The sequence below is a fragment of the Lissotriton helveticus genome, chromosome 10 (genome assembly GCF_964261635.1).
Source record: "Lissotriton helveticus chromosome 10, aLisHel1.1, whole genome shotgun sequence".
NCBI classification, from domain to species: Eukaryota; Metazoa; Chordata; class Amphibia; order Caudata; family Salamandridae; genus Lissotriton; species Lissotriton helveticus.
The window spans coordinates 1,116,796,339-1,116,814,369 of NC_136071.1; the positions used below are offsets into that span (position 1 = coordinate 1,116,796,339).

Below are 18,031 nucleotides of genomic sequence, written 5' to 3' on the forward strand. Positions count from 1 at the left end.
CACCACCCCCTGTTGTTTAATTATTTTGACCACCATAAGCTTGGAAGGGTATACTCAGACGTGAGTCCCTTGCTCATTGCACCATCAGGATTCAAGCAAGCCGGGCCGAAGACGGCTGTAATGCCAGAAACCGGTCCCCGGAAGCTTGTTTCCTTCCCAGTGAAAGAATTGGCTTTTGTAGTCTGGTCTGCCCTGTTCCCATGATGCACTGGGCCAGGGACAGACTAATTTGCATACAGCCAGGTTCTGAAACTGGGATGGTGCAATGAGCTAAAAAACGGTGTTGGATCTAGCCCTGATCTCTTGACTGGGTGAGAGATTCTGCTTAATTCAGAAACTCTGTCCATCACCACCCCCTGTTGTTTAATTATTTTGTCCACCATAAGCGTGGAAGGGTATACTCAGACGTGAGTCCCTTGCTCATTGCACCATCAGGATTCAAGCAAGCCGGGCCGAAGACGGCTGTAATGCCAGAAACCGATCCCCGGAAGCTTGTTTCCTTCCCAGTGAAAGAAGTGAAAGAATTGGCTTTTGTAGTCTGGTCTGCCCTGTTCCCATGATGCACTGGGCCAGGGACAGACTAATTTGCATACAGCCAGGTTCTGAAACTGGGATGGTGCAATGAGCTAAAAAACGGTGTTGGATCTAGCCCTGATCTCTTGACTGGGTGAGAGATTCTGCTTAATTCAGAAACTCTGTCCATCACCACCCCCTGTTGTTTAATTATTTTGTCCACCATAAGCGTGGAAGGGTATACTCAGACGTGAGTCCCTTGCTCATTGCACCATCAGGATTCAAGCAAGCCGGGCCGAAGACGGCTGTAATGCCAGAAACCGGTCCCCGGAAGCTTGTTTCCTTCCCAGTGAAAGAATTGGCTTTTGTAGTCTGGTCTGCCCTGTTCCCATGATGCACTGGGCCAGGGACAGACTAATTTGCATACAGCCAGGTTCTGAAACTGGGATGGTGCAATGAGCTAAAAAACGGTGTTGGATCTAGCCCTGATCTCTTGACTGGGTGAGAGATTCTGCTTAATTCAGAAACTCTGTCCATCACCACCCCCTGTTGTTTAATTATTTTGTCCACCATAAGCGTGGAAGGGTATACTCAGACGTGAGTCCCTTGCTCATTGCACCATCAGGATTCAAGCAAGCCGGGCCGAAGACGGCTGTAATGCCAGAAACCAGTCCCCGGAAGCTTGTTTCCTTCCCAGTGAAAGAATTGGCTTTTGTAGTCTAGTCTAGTCTGGTCTGCCCTGTTCCCATGATGCACTGGGCCAGGGACAGACTAATTTGCATACAGCCAGGTTCTGAAACTGGGATGGTGCAATGAGCTAAAAAACGGTGTTGGATCTAGCCCTGATCTCTTGACTGGGTGAGAGATTCTGCTTAATTCAGAAACTCTGTCCATCACCACCCCCTGTTGTTTAATTATTTTGTCCACCATAAGCGTGGAAGGGTATACTCAGACGTGAGTCCCTTGCTCATTGCACCATCAGGATTCAAGCAAGCCGGGCCGAAGACGGCTGTAATGCCAGAAACCGGTCCCCGGAAGCTTGTTTCCTTCCCAGTGAAAGAATTGGCTTTTGTAGTCTGGTCTGCCCTGTTCCCATGATGCACTGGGCCAGGGACAGACTAATTTGCATACAGCCAGGTTCTGAAACTGGGATGGTGCAATGAGCTAAAAAACGGTGTTGGATCTAGCCCTGATCTCTTGACTGGGTGAGAGATTCTGCTTAATTCAGAAACTCTGTCCATCACCACCCCCTGTTGTTTAATTACTACCCCGGAAAACAGCGCCGTTCACCACTGCTGCGGGGCGCAATTTTGGCAGCTGCGGCGACGAGTGGGGCCATCACCAAGAACGCCTCTGCCTTCAATCACGCCAGTCAACGAAAGGACACAACTATATAAGCCTGCTCAGCAATAGCATGGACCCGGTGGGCTTATCGACTCGAAGACGCATCAGAGTACATAGCACCGGAGGTTGGGGGGGACCCTAGCTCACCGGGTTACACCATCACCCCGGGAGAACAATTCACCACTGCTACGAGGCGCAATTTTGGCAGTGGCGGCGTCGAGTGGGGCCATCAACAAGAACGTCTCTGCCCTCAATCACGCCAATCAGGGTAAGGAAGTTACCGCATAAGCGTGGGTGCCGAATAAATGGGACCGGCTATCTGAATGTGCGCGTCTATCCAGAGGTGCCATAAGGAATTAAAGTGTGAGACGTGTAATGCCAGCGTCGGCCAGGACACGGCCTGAGTGAACGTAGGAGGGTGACGAGTGAGCCTGAGTGACGGCAGATCGAGAAAGCACAGCTGCCCCCCCCCCTATCCGCACTGTTCTTCAAGAAAACCAACCGGTTCTGGTGAGCGATACCGAAAAGGCAAGCACCATGGCGGGTAAAGGCTCCAAAAGTGGCACGACACAAACTCGTATAGAACGATACGCATGCGACAAGAGTGCCTCTCCCCCAGCAGACGACAGACTAAACGCTACGAAAACGACAGACGGAGCAGGGGTGAAGAAAGCGACACTAGACGATGTGATGCGGGCGTTGGCACAGGTACAAACCACAGTGGGCTCCATCTCTACCGAGATAACTCTCATCAGAGCGGACCTCCATAAAATGTCTGAAAAGGTGGGATCGCTGGAACTAGTCACGAAATCACTGGTGGAGGATGTGTCTGAATTGCAAACAGCAATGGAGAAAATAACGGCAGAAAATAAAGTACTAAAAGAGAAGCTGGACGATCAAGAAGGGCGCTCCAGGAGGAACAACATAAGAGTTCTTGGGGTTCCAGAATCTGAAGGTACCAGAGCGACTGATCTCTTCGTAGAAGACTTGATAAAGACGAGACTTCAGCCTAAAGGTCTGTCGACCTTCTTCTCGGTCGAGAGAGCGCACAGGGTGCCGGGAGGACAACCAAAGCCAGGAGCAGCTCCAAGGCCCATTTTGGCGAGACTATTTAACTTCTGTGACAGGGACGCAATTTTGCAGGCGGCAAGAGTGTCCCCTCCAGTGAAGATCCAGAACTCCACCCTGGCCTTCTTCCCGGACTACACCGCGGAAGTGGCCCGTCGACGGAAGACGTTTTTGGACATTAAAAAAGACCTAGGGCCAGAGAGATCCCGTATTCTATGTTGTTCCCAGCTAAACTGAGAGTGGTAGCGGAAAATAAGGCATGGTTTTTTGACAATCCGGATGTAGGCCAGGACTGGCTTGAGGGCTGGAGACCGGCTTCTCGGCCGTGCCGCACAGGCAGGAACACAAAAGATCAACGCACAGAAGAACGCGCAGACACTCAGGAATCAGGACCAGAGGGGGCGAGACGCTCACCAGCGAGAGACAGCATTCACGGAGACTCAGTGACGGAGGAATAGTAGGCCGATGGGTACGGAATATTTATCAGTTATGGAACTGCCGCTTAGGCTGCCATGGACACTGGGCTAAGGACCTCCGAGGAGGGTAAGGGGGGTCGCTGACTCCGGAGTATTCTTCTCCCCCAACGAGCAAGTAACTTTGTGTTTCAATGTGGGGTGGGTCAAGCACTCTGCTAAGTTGGGGTGGCGGATAGTTCGAAGTCCGTGTAGCAGGGGGGCAGGGAGGGGGGGAATTCAGGGGAGAGGGGAGATGGGAGTGTTTAATTGTTTGAATTGTTTGACTCAGCAGGATTGTGTAAGTTGCAAAAGTACTGACGTATTGGTGGGTACAGGCCGAGCGCAATGGAGCCAGCCCAAAATACGAGCGCACCTGTTAATACAGACTCGGAATTGTACCTACGCAGATGGGTATAGACCGGGAACAATGACACTAATAATTTTGACAAACATGTCCATCCTTGTAGACAAGAAATGGCACAAGATACACAGACTGATACCCTAGATGGAAATCCTCACTCAGGGCCGGTAAACCCATTACAATTGATGTCCTGGAATGTGCGAGGACTGGGAGACAAGATAAAGAGGGGGCTGGTTTTGCAGGGTATCAGGAGATTAAATCATGACCTGATCCTTCTTCAGGAAATGCAAGTGGGCACAGGCAGCAAGGCACTGGACAGACGGGGTTACCGCATGAAAGTACATTCAGACTTCACTTCGGGATCCCGGGGGACAGGCATTTTAATGAGGAATACATCCCGGTTCATACTACAGACCACTAAATCTGATGACCACGGCCGCTTTGCAGCGGCGTGTGGACAATGGGAGGGACAATCGCTTAACGTAGTGTCGGTATACATTCCACCGGCGCTGCATGTGGCTGCCCTTCCTGAATTGGGGAAATTCCTGCTGGAACTCCCGGAGGGAGACCTTGTGGTGGGGGGCGATTTTGATGCAGTGGCTCATAATATACAGGATAGGTTTCCGGTCCAAACGCAGACTCCTGGCCCGTCCCGCTTTGGTGAGTTCATGGAGGCGCAGGGGCTACTGGACATATGGCGACATCTTAACCCTGAAGGCCAACACTACACCTATTACTCTGCAACCCATAACAGCCTCTCTCGCATTGACTACTTCCTTACACTGGGAGGGGGCCACCTTACAATACATGACATGAAGATTAGGCCTAGGGGAATTTCAGATCACTCTCCTCTAACACTGAGCCTGTCGTGCTCTGAAAGGGTCCGCAAAAGAGTCTGTCCAATTTACCCAGGGTATCTCAAGGTACCACACATCTGTAAAGAATTGAAAAAGGCAACCCGATATTACTTCACAGAAAACACAGATTCTGTATCCTCCCCCACAACCTTATGGGAGGCCTATAAAACAGTGTTAAGAGGACAGGCGATTACGACAATAGCGGGACACAAGCACCAGCAAAAAAGGGAACTGCGGGACTTAAAGCTAAAATTAGACACTGCAAATATGGCCCATATGGCGAGCCCAACGGAGGATACACTGCACGCGCTTAACCTCTGCCAACGACTGCATGACGACCATCTTAGACGACGGACAGTTGAGAACATAGACGCGACAGCGCACAGGGTGTACGATATAGGGGACAAAGCCAGCAAACTCCTGGCCTGGCTGGATAAAAAAAAGGACGGTTGCAAAAACATACTACAGTTGAGAGATTCGGAGGGGATACTACACTCGCGTCCCTCGGAAATAATAGAGGTCCTAGCCGATCACTTCCAAGGGGTATACACCCCGGAAGTAGAATTCACGGCAGAAGCAGCAATGTTAGCGCTCCAAACTGTGCAAACCATGACTTTGCCACAAGATGCTGTGGACGAGCTAGAGGCAGACCTATCGGTAGAAGAGATACAATTGGCAATTACAGCGCTTCGCACGGGTAAAGCACTGGGCCCTAACGGGATCCCGATCGAATGGTTTCAGACTATGTCAGACGTACTGAGCAAACCCTTACTAGCCATGTTTATGGAGAGTCGAGTTGAGGGAACCTTGCCCCATGATCAGCGAGTGGCGACCATTGTGGCCATACCAAAACCGGGCAAGCCACCCACTGAGTGTGCATCATACCGTCCGATTTCTCTTATTAATGCCGAAGCAAAAATTCTGGCAAAAATACTGGCCAACAGACTGATGCCCCATCTATCGTGTGTGATTCATCCGGATCAATCGGGCTTCATGCCACATAGAAGCACGGCAATGAACCTTCGTCGTGTACACGGAGCGATAACACGAGCCCCCTTGCTGACGGGACCGGCAGCCATACTATCATTAGATGCCAGGATGGCGTTTGATATGGTGGAATGGCAGTATCTCTTCGCGGTGTTAGCCCATATGGGCTTCGGCCCTAAATTTATTTCCTGGATAAGACTTCTCTATACGAATCTTGTTGCGCACGTAGCAGCAAATGGCTATATCTCCCAAGAAATTCTATTAGCTAGGGGAACACGGCAGGGTTGCCCGCTTTCCCCCCTACTGTTCGCCTTGGTTCTAGAGCCCCTAGCCACTGTCATTAGAAATACCCCGTTGTTAAAAGGAGTCGATTGGGAAGATAGAGTTTCCCTATACACTGATGACATGCTGGTCTATCTGGCTGACCCGGAGACTAGAATCCCGGTGTTGCTGGAGCTATGTGACACACATGGCACAAATTCGGGCTATACGATCAACTGGGCAAAATCGGTCATCTATGTGCTGAGGGGACCTACTCCGACCCTTCCTGGCAACTGTCCCTTGATGATAGCAGATATCTCGTTTAAATATCTGGGGCTCTATGTCACTCGTGACGCCGCGGTATTTTACGAGCAGAACTTGCTACCGCCACTCACTCGCTTAAAAGCAGACGTGAGACATTGGAAAGCCCTCCCTTTGACAATGCTGGGACGAGCGGCACTGTTTAAAATGATGGCGCTACCACGTCTACTATATATATTAGAAAACACTCCAATTTTGGTACCACCCTCTTATTTCCAGAAAGTGACGACGGTAGTGACAGGTCTGTTGTGGGGAGAACGCCCAGCCCGGGTAGCGCATATGAAACTCAATCGAGGTTGGTACGACGGTGGGATAGCCCTGCCGAATATTCAATTGTATTACTGGGCATCGCAGCTCAAGGTAATAAATAAGTGGATCCACGCCCCACAAGATGACCCGGCATATCTAGCAGACAGAGCGCAACTAGGCACGCACAGCCTACAGGCCCCGTTGTACAACCGAGGTCTCACGGCAAAGCTAATAGGCCCAACCAAACACACAGTGACGCTATGGCACAGGGCACAGACAAGACTCAAATGGAGAGGGGTTATAACGAAACTTACACCTTTGTGGGACACCAAACTGTTAGGATGCTTGAGATTTAGCAAGGGATTTACTCAATGGGACAACATTGGGATCACCACGGTGGGAGACCTATGGACCAGCAATGGAATGGTCTCCTTCTCGCACCTACAACAGCAGTACGAACTGGGCCCCAACAAAACCTACCGATACATACAAATAAGACATGCATTGATGGCGGCAATTGAGCCGGGATCCACGGTCCCGGAGTCTTCGCCGCTAGAAGACCGTCTGCTCACTGACTTTATGCAAACAGGCGCCACGTCCCTTACTTACCGAAAATTACTGAACAACTTGCCGGACCCTCTGGTTAGATTAAAAGAGAAATGGGAGAAAGAGCTAGGTGCGATGGATGAGACGGATTGGAACTCTGCATTGGCATCCCCACGGGAGGCTGGCGTTTCGGCCCGATTTCGATTGGTGCAGTTTAAGATACTGCACAGGGTTTACTACACTAGGACTACCCTGCACAAAATACATAGGGCAGACCACCCAAACTGCCTCTGGGGCTGTGGAGAAGAGGGGACACTGCTACACACACTTTGGGACTGCCCGATTATCACTGACTATTGGCGACAGATCATGCGCACCATTTCCCAAACTCTAGAGATATCACTGACACCAGACCCATGTGTGTGCCTGTTGAATGTGTGGGGACAGAATGATCTGACGCGTCAGAGACAGCAATGGGTAACGGTGGGGGTCATGGTTGCCAAACGGGATATAGCGCAGAAATGGGGAGTGGCGGAAATACCGACTTTGGCACAGTGGTGCAGGAATATGGACAGACTTATGGTGGTTGAGCGAGCAGTGTACAAGATGAGAGCCAACCCTCGCAAATGGAATAAGATCTGGCAGCCCTGGAATAGTTATAGGGGGGAACTGTGTGAACCTCTTCCTGAAGAAGATATTGATAGTTCAGGGGACGAGGAAGAGACGGACAAATGATGCACTTATAGGTCATCGACAAGGGTCGGGAGGGGGTTTGGTTTACACATGTGCCTGGTTGCCTGTAGGACTTAGGGGCAAGAGGAGATAGGATAGAGGCCGGGAACACCCACTAACGTGAGTTACTGAATATACATCGATACCGGTACAAACAGATAACTATTCTTAATGAGTCTAAAGTTGTGTTAAGAAAAAAATATATATATAAAAGTAAGACGATTCAGATTATTCACATAATGTCACACTGCCTTAAGTAAATTGTCGATACATTGCTGCCGGACCGGAAGGTTGTCGGCTGAAGAGCTGTGTAACAACGAAGGTGAACTATTGTGTGAAAGACAACTGACCTCCGGGTTGTACTAGAATGTAATGTACGTTTGGCAACTGCTAATAAAGTCTTACAACCAAAAAAAAAAAAAAGGGAGTAGAACACGGCTTTGCCTTCCTTGCACTCCTGTGGATTATACCATAGATCAATCTTCTGGTGAGATGAATTACTTTGTGAAACTACAAAAAGTGTTTGTACTTATTCAAAGAAACTTTCTAAAGACTGACATGAAGTAGGTGTATGGCATTGTATTGTTGATGTATACAATAGTGAATTTTATTTAAAAACTCATAACTCACTCTATTGTACAGAGCATTCGAAAGTAAATGTATGGTATTCACATACTATTCGTTCATACACTTATTCCTAACATTGTATGTACAGAGAATTCACCTTGCATACATTATTAAATGTTGATTTTTCTTTTTTTACTTTCTTTCTCACACTTTTTGGAGAACTTACATATTGATCATTCAGTTGCAGATAAGTGTGTGAAATAAACTGCAAATATTTTTGAATACCAAGAACGTTATGAGTGTATTGATGTTCACCTTATTTGCTTTGCCTTTCCCATGCTTCACCCGTAACTCTGGGGGACACCCAAAACTACTTACCTAGAAGTCACCCATGAGTGCAGAAATATATGCATACTCTGTGGGACTTCTGCATTCATACGTTACTTCTGCGTAAGCAATACATGGATGATCCATGCTTTGTGAATAAGGTTTCAATTTTGCATGCACCGTTTACAACTTTTTCCTAGAGAAAATCCCACTTATGCCAGGAAAAAATGTTGTTATTAAGTCCAGAATTTTTGCAAATATCCCATGCCCAAGCACTAGCTCCAGCAATGACCTTACTGTTGTAACTAAATTACAAACAAGAACCCTCCTTACAGGAATACCATGAAATACTTTGATGAATATTCCGACTTGCCCACTCCTGTATCCAAAGTACACCAGGGAAAACATTTATTTAGAATGCCCAGAAGGGGAAAGAGGAAACAGCTGGGATAAGATGTCATCGGATCTTCCTTTACGGAAGACTTATTATCAGTTTTTATTCTGTTGAACCTTCACTGAAAAAAGAGGAATGTAACAAGTTACAAATCCTCCATTATATAATCAATATATTTCTGCACACTGTTACACCTGAAAGTTCAACCACTCTCTTTGAGCTATTCTTTATTTATTAGAGTGATCAGTTAATTAAAAGAGGACAGCAATTAATAGTATGAGAATACTTTCATAACTTTAGCTTGGTGTTCAACTATGTATTGTTTTAAATATAACTCTCCCTTACCCTAGTTAACGATCAACAAGACAATAGTAGAGAATTATCTTTCCTCATATTTATTTATTTTATTTTTATTTTAAAGGTTGTATATAGCGCTGGCTCGACCCTGGGGTATCAGAGCGCTTTACATGTGTACAAAAAGGTTATAAGACAAGGAACAGTTATACAGTAGCAGAGCATTCTTATAAAACAAATTAATTACAATAAAATGCAAAGAGCAATATACACGAAAGGGAGCTCTTGGGGGGCTAATTTAAACAGTAACAGGTAGCACAGGCTATAGCAGAGCATTCAGAGAGGTAATTTTAAAAGGAGTTAATAAAACCGACAAAAAAAACTATACCAATCTTGGAGTTCCTTAACTCTCCTAAACAAGTTATCTGAGCAAATAATAGCACCCCTGAACGTTTGTAGGAAATCACGTTTACAAGAGTAGCAAAACCCAACGTATGTGACCAAAATTCAGCTGTTTGCAAATGTCTCTGAATAAACTTACATATCAATAGCAATAAATATTAACTGTAAGGGGAAATCCTCAGAGGACCAGTCATGCCAACCAGCCTCTTCCACTAATCTTCAGAAGCCAAAGAAATCCGGGAGAGAATAATCCAAAGAACTGCAACTCCAAGCAAACGTTTTGGATGCATCTTCTACATCAGAAGATGCGCTATACACACAAGTTCATGAAGACCGCCACCATTGGAAACATTGCAGGATATGACTTCTAGAACCATGGGGTTTCCTTTACTTTCATTTAGTTGTGTCCGCATTTATATCGGTGTCATTTGAAATCTGTATACAAAAAGCATGTCACACTACCAGTATTTGTTAAGAAGAATAAGGTAAAGATTCAAAATGTTCTTTACATTTCACACTCCAGGATTACACCCTGTCAACCATTCTCTCATGTTCTGAAGTACCACAAGTTTTTGTAATTATGACGCTTACCTTATGAAGGTCAAATAAATAAGCACCAAATGTATTTTTGAATTAATATCACTCTAATTAAATGCAAGTTATGTATTTAAACAACACCCAGAGAATAATAATTTTAAGAAAAAAGCCAATAAAGTTCTCAACCTAATTTACTAAAAAGGTGAGAAATATAGTAGACAAAATGACACAAAAGGGGCAACATTGGAAAAAGGGAACAAGATAGGAATTTTTACCATTTTAAGACAAAAAGTGGCAATAAAACACAGTGCCTGTGCAAGTCAATGGTTTTGGTTTGTCTGAGACCTTGGAATGATTTTAGGCTGCTCACAATAGAGTGGGCATGTGTAAGCCTATTGGGTCACACCTGTCAAAAGTTTCCCTTCGCACTGAGGGCCCGATTCACAAAAGTAATCTGAGACAAAATCCTAAATTTATGACTTTTGGTATTCACAAAAGGCATCTGGGAGTAGTAAAGTTAGGATTCCTAACTTTACTACTCTTAAACTGAGACAAAATCCTAACGTTACGACTTTCGGTATTCACAAAAGGCATTTAGGAGGAGTAAAGTTAAGATTTCTAACTTTACTACTCCTAAACAGGGAAAAATCCTAACTTTTCAACTGTGTGTAAATCTGCACCGTCTTTTGATCAGCTCATTTTAGGACTGATGTGTTAAGTTCAATACTTTCACCTATTATCGCTCACTACTTTTGGTTTCAGGTCTATATATGTATGTGTGTGCGTATGTGGGACTATGTGACAGAGAAAACAAACATGTTGGCTCATTCGCTTGTGCTTTGTATGTAAAAGTATGTCATTTTAATAACATTTCAATAACGTGCTGTTTACTAATTATTTTTTTGCTTTATTTTCATAAACAGGAATTGCTGATAATGTTGAAGAGACGGCACTGAGCGAAGGTAAGACCTGTGTACAGAATTAGCTCTCTTGAATGCCCCTGCCCTGGTGGGAATTCCCGTTAACTACTTACAAATGGTTGCTGGAAGAACCTGTAGTGTGTTTTGGTCATTGGATTACCTTTAACCAGCAGAAAAGAATGAGGAAACATCAACTGGATAAATAAAGACACACCTTAAAATCAAGTGCAACTCTTAGACACAATACTTTCATGCACGTTGCTCTCCAAAGAAGTCCAATGCAAGTCAAAAAAGCCTGTGTCAAGCCAATGTAGTCAGTGGAAACTATTTATAAATGATCAATTCAAAATTTCAGGAGACAACACAAGTGTTTTTATGAACCCAAGTGTTACCCAGCTGTTCAAAGGAAGGTCATTTGCAGGTCTAAATTCCACAACCTGATTCAGAGGATCAGTGCTAAATGAAATGTTAGAAAACCTATGATATTAACAATCCATATGACAAATACATATCATGTATCCATATATGAAAAATACACCAGCATCATAAACTTGGAGCTTGGGTGAGAAAGAGAAGGGGTCAGCGAACAGGCATCCAAATACATTGGGCATCCACAACCTGTTAATTCACAAACATTTTACCCTGAAAATATTTATAAGGTACCTCTTTAAAATGTATGAAGTAACTATGGGCCAGATGTACAAAGCTTTATTGCGTTCGCGAATGGTCCAATTCATAGAATTAGGCCATTTGTGAAAGCAAAAAGACTTTTTCAACTGTACGAGACACAAATTGTGATTCAGTAGCCTGTTACCAAATCGAAATTTGGGATTGTGATACGGTATTTGGAAGGGGTCTGTTTAGGGCGTCCATTCCTAATACTAATTTGCATTGGTGTGTGCAAATGTTTTGCAACCAAAATACGGTTGCAGAAATTCGCATTTTACTACCAACTTAAAGTTGGTGGTAAGCCATTTGCAAAAGGGAAGGGGTCTCTTACCATTTGAGAATGAAAACATATATATTTTTGAAGAGCAGGCAGTGAGTGGTCCCACGTAACTCGGCCTAGTCTTTGAAAATTAAATTGAAAAAGTTTTTTTTTTTTTTTTAAATGCATCCCATTTTCCTTTAAGGGAAATGGGCTGCATTTAAAAAAAATTGCTTTCTTTAAAAATGCCACAGACATGGTGGTATGCTGACCCGAGCAGGTGACCATCCCTTTGATGTTTGCGATTCCCAATGGGTCTCAAACTGAGACCTACCTCATTAATATTCATGAGGTAGGTCTATTTGAGACCCACTGGGAATCTCAGAAAGTGTAAAACACACTTTCGTACATTACTGTTTGCAGTTACCAAATAGAGAATCGCAAATATTTGCAATTTAGTAATCGCAAGCACTAAGCTTCGTAAATCAGGCCCATGTCCCCACTGTAGGAATTGTTTGCAAACACTCTTGAATTGAACAGGAAGGAGTATAGGTATTTCTCCAGAGAAATATTTTTTCCCTTTGAAGTCTGCTATAAACCTAACAATGGAGTGTCATCACAACGATGACGTTGATGATGTCATCCACTGTCTTGATCGAACCACAAAGATACACCAAGTTGACCAGCAGGATGAAAACCATGTGCGCTTTATCTCCGAGGGGACGATTCCCGATGTGACACTTAACTGCAGCGATGTTCTATTGGTGATTGAGGGTCGGAAGTGTGTCACAGGTACCAGTCCCCAGCTTCTCCAATCTATCTCAATGATTGAGAGACCCCTGTGTATATTTACTAGTATAAATATAATTATAGTAAATTCATCCACCCCTTGCGGTAGAGGCCCAAGAGAAAGGATGTGGATGCAACATTATTGATGCATGAACCCCAATCTTTGTCAATAAGGGAATATGATTTAGTGAATGCCAAACCAACACGTTGTGACTGAGAACCTGTTAAAAACTTCACATCAGGCCTTATCTATCCAAACGTGCCCGCGTATGACAAAGTGCTTTATTATAATGAAGATGAAAACCAATCTGTTTCCGAATGCATATGTTTGACATATGAGTTTGTGTTTGGATACGTATGCCGTTATTGAAAAACAAAGTCCATAATGATGCTATTGTGCTAATATAACCTACATACGGGTGTCAAGTTTGGTACTTGCTGAGTTCTTCATAGTTAGGTATATTCATTATATTGTAGCTGTACTATGATTGTTGGCAAGTGAAATCCCAAGGGCCAGAGTTCAACTAGGAAATAGTCATGGCCACCCTAAACTCCGTTTTTAAATAAAAAGGCAGGAAAAACACACTGGAAGCAAGAGGTACAACACTTTTGAACAGGAGTACAAACCTAGGTAAACCTAATATTAGCAGAAACAGAAAATCTCCAGTAGTGAAGGGCATACTATGAACTTGGGACTCTTATCCACCTGAGCAATATTTCTGACCAACCAGTGGCAAGAGCTTTTGGGTAAATACACTAATAAAAGATGAACATGTAAATCAATTAAAATGGATTGGACTTAAGGAACTAATGCTATCCAAAATATTCAAACTGATATTCATGTGACTACTTTGCTTATTCTCAGAATCAAGAATAAAGAGGGAACAGGTGAATAACATTGAAACATTCACCTAGATAACAGATCATGTGGAAGGACACAAGCAGAGATCAGAAATGTACTGAGTTCTTCATAGCACACATTATTGTGTAAATGCAATGTCTGCCACAGAGAACCTGTTTTGGATCATCAAATATAAATCCCACTATATCCTATGGAATTGATACTTCAGCGGACGGGATATCAGTTACTATTTGAGACGCAGTAACCCGTCCGCCAAAATCTAAATCAGGCCCTAAGACCGACAATTTAGAAGCTAGTTCATGGAGCTCAATTGCAAATATTACCACAAAGTGTTTATCAGCTGACAAAGAAGGAGGATCATCCTAAGTATAAGAAAGGTAAAGAAGCATAAGGGTATGGCAGAGTTTATAACAGTTTTTCACAGCCCGGTATGGGGTCGGTCTGAATGGATCTGCGTGTCAGCCTGTCCTTGTAGATTAAAGTCACCCGCCACCTTTGGATGCTCTGTTAAAGTGAAGGATTTAATATGTTGCGGGAATCTCGTTGGGGAGGGCTGGATGAGAAGAGTCCTGCACCTATAGTTCAGTAAGAAGCAAAATGTCCCACTGATGAGTTATCAGCATGTCAAATATGACCCAATGGTGTTTGAGAAGTGAACAGAAGCTTAGGAATATGCAGGATATCACGCCCCATGGTTTAGTGTAAGATTTCTGAACAGTGGTGTGACTTGATAGATGCTGGTGTGGGGCCCTAGAGGGCTCCTTGGAGTGAGAACTCACCAGCACCTAGGGCAAGTAATAGTCCAGGATGACTTGGAGGCAAATTCAAAGAGGCCAGATCGAGCTCGGCATTGCAGATGAGCCAATGGTTCAAAGTACAGAGGTTTGCTAAATCTTGACTTTCAGTCAATCTGCATATGCCTAATTCAGAAATGTGCAATTTCAGAAAAGGAGTTTGAAGTTTCCAATGCGCTTAGGCATCTAGGATAGCACACCTGGAGCTGGGCCAAACCTGACAGCATTTCCTGTGTAACATGTGGACTCAGTGCAGATGGGAGCAGTTGGGTTTGCCTTTGGCGTAGATGTGCAGCGATTTCCCTTGTATGATCCTCCTCTGCCTGCACATACTGACTGTGTTTGCAGTAGGCAGGTGCATTGACCTTCAACCATTAAAATGTTGGCTGCATCCACCAGTGAAGTTGTGATGCACTGGAGAAAATATAGGCCTGGAAATGAAAAGTAGCACAGGTAAGCTTAAAATTGTAAAAAGGGGACCCTACAGATTCCTTCAGTAAGTTGCAAAGGGGCCTAAAGACAGAAAATATGTGCTTGTTTAGCAGAGATTAATAGTGAAAATAATTTAATGGAACATTAATGGTTGAACAGCCTCAACAAAATTGGTTAAATAATTCCTGCAGTACATTGACTCGAAGCCAAATATTGACTGCCATAAAACGACGCATAAAACAGCCAATGTATGAAAACAAATATGAAGCAATTGGCCCAATAGTACCAAGACAAACTTCTATAAATGTGCAAAAATTGTGTCACCATTTGAAATCTGGTCACCTCGCTAATGACCTAATGAACAAATGTGGCATATATGTTAATTTTATTCTAGAATCATCTAAAGATAAACAAACTTAGTGCTCAATTTCTAGAATCATCTACAGATAAAAAAACTTATTGCTCACTGTATGGGTCCTGTCAGAATAGCTAACTATATACAGGACTGAAGAGGTGGTCCAGACCCTTAATCCTAGCTTTGAACTCATGATTGGGCATGGAAATGAAATCAATTGATTAAGAAAAACATGGTAAGCATTATAAAAACGTGTAGTTAATTGGTCGTGGATTAATTCATAGAGAGAGGAACAACTAGACCAGCAGCATTTGACATATTGTCCTTTCCCTAGCAGTTATATTCATGAATAGACTTGTTCTCATTCCATTGCAGCCTGCAAACATATTTGCAACCTTCACTTCTCCTGACCTTACCAACTGATCAAGTATTTGTCATTCTGAAATAGGTTTCTTAAATCGCAGTTCACAATGGCTGAATCCAGGCCAGGTGGCCAAGACAGCTAGGTGAGATAGCATTACATTGTGAATTCGGACAGAAGTAATTTGCATAATCTGTGCTTATCCTGACTAAGAATTGTAATCTGAGAAAGGGAAATGATTAAGGCCTGAAGTTAAAGGACCTTCTATGGGGATTTGCTTATTTATTTATTTATTTATTTATTTATTCAAAGTTTTATATAGCGCGGACAAGATCCTTACAGATATCAGAGCGCTTCACAAAGACAGGGCAGGGGCAGTAGGAGTGAACAGAGATAGTGGGAGCAGTATAAAAGTCAATAACATGGTAGGGTAATAATAACATACATAAGACATATCAATATACAATCAGGTAAACAAGTAATATAAGACGGCACAAGTCATTGATCCCACTACAGAGGTGTTCAGGTACACCTTGGGTGTGAGGATGTCTTATACCAATGTCCTAGTATAGAGAGGACACTGAGTGAGGGCATCGGGAGAGTGACTCAGTAAGCCAGAGTGTATCATATATTGGTTGGTAGTAAGAGAGTAACGTAATAGTGTTCCCACCAAGTAGAAGTATAGTGCCAAAGGACAGGGTGAGCAGTGATACAAAGCAATGCAGAGTCTCTGATCCAGCCCCTAAAAGGTTCAGGAGATCTTGGCCAGAAGGATGGATTTCACCTCTTTCTTGAAGAGTGCAGTGGAGGAGATAAGCCTGGTTTCAGGAGGGAGCGCATTCCAGATCCTGGGTGCCATTCCTGAGAAGGAGCGCTTGTATGTTTTCTCTTTCCGGAATCTACGAGGTTTCAGGAGTAGATTTTTTGCACTTCTATTGGATCTCGAACCTCCTGATATAGACAACTTTTGAGCGAGGTAGTTGGGTGCATTGTGGTGCACGGCCACGTGTGTCATAACTGCGATTTTTAGCTGTATTCTAGCTTCAAAAGGCAGCCATTTTAGAGACTTTAAGTCTGGGGATATATGCGAATGTTTTCTTGAGCCAGTAATGAGTCTCGCGGCAGCGTTCAGGGAGGCTCTTAAGGGTGCTGTTGTGGATAGCGGGAGTCCGCTGAGGGCCACAATTCCGTAGTCTATTCGAGGGATGACTAAAGCTTGTACAGCAGTTCGGAAATCTTCGGCAGGGAGGAAGGGTTTAATTTTCCTCAGTGTGTTGATTTGGAAATTAGCTCCTTTTGTGGCTTTGCTAACGTGCTGCTGCATGTTGAGCTTGGCATCGAGTGTGATGCATAGGGATTTTGCCGAGTCCACGATGGTAGGAAGGACATTGAGTGCTGTTAGGTTATTGAGCCATGTCTGAGTGGTGGAAATTTTCGCCGGGGATGAGATGAGTAGGAACTCAGTTTTCAGAGCATTTAGTTTGAGGTGATTATCAGCCAGCCAAGATTGAGTGTTGATAAGCGTGGAGTTCAGATGTTTGATATCTTCCGGGGATTGTAGCTTTAGGTAAAGTTGTGTGTCGTCAGCGTACATATGGAATTGGACGTTGGAGGCTTGGAGCAGGGTGGCGAGCGGTTCCATGACGAGGTTGAACAGTGTGGGGGAGAGGGAGGATCCTTGTGGAACACCTAGATCTGCAGGCACGGGTGTAGAAAGCATATTGTTGATCTTGAACTTCTGATACCGGTTGTGAAGGAAGGACGAAAACCATTTGAGAACAGTTCCCGATAGACCCATTCTAGTGCTTAGCAGCTCCAGCAAATTCTCATGTTTGACCGTGTCAAATGCTGAGGAGAGGTCAAGAAGGATGAGGAGGCAGGACTCATTGCGATCAAGAAATTGGAGGGCGTCATCAATTATGTGTGTCATAGCTGTTTCTGTGCTATGTTTCGCTCGGAAGCCTGATTGATGAGGGTTGAGGAGGTCAAAGTGATCAATGTGTTTTGTTAGTTGGAGTTGGACGTATTTCTCCAGCAGTTTGGCCAGGGTGGGGATATTGGTGATGGGCCGGTAATTGTTTAGGTCAGACGGATCAGCTGTAGGTTTCTTGAGTATAGGCGTGACTTGCCCCACCTTGAGGGAGTCTGGAATGAGGCCTTGTTGTAGGGAGCTGTTGATGATTTTGGTCCAGAGAGGGAGGAGCAAAGGGATGAAGTCTTTTACAGCATTAGCAGGTAGAGGGTCTGTGAGGTGATTAGAGGGCTTCAAGGTGCAGAGCAGTTTGTGTATTGCTTCTTCCGAGTAGGTATCGAAGTACAGCCAGGATGCCTTGTTTTTAGGTTGAGTGTTAGACATTCTGATGTGGTTGGGGAAT

The 18,031-nt window shown here is 44.3% G+C and overlaps 1 protein-coding gene across 1 annotated transcript in view; it reads left to right on the forward strand.

The window, feature by feature from the left end:
* The window catches only part of LOC144784828 (collagen alpha-4(VI) chain-like), a 509,156-nt gene that overhangs the window by 464,764 nt on the left and 26,361 nt on the right, over positions 1 to 18,031 (forward strand). The window contains exon 42 of the mRNA XM_078663887.1: positions 11,139 to 11,177. Within this exon, the coding sequence (XP_078520013.1) occupies positions 11,139 to 11,177 (39 nt within the window). The remainder of the gene's footprint in view (positions 1 to 11,138; positions 11,178 to 18,031) is intronic.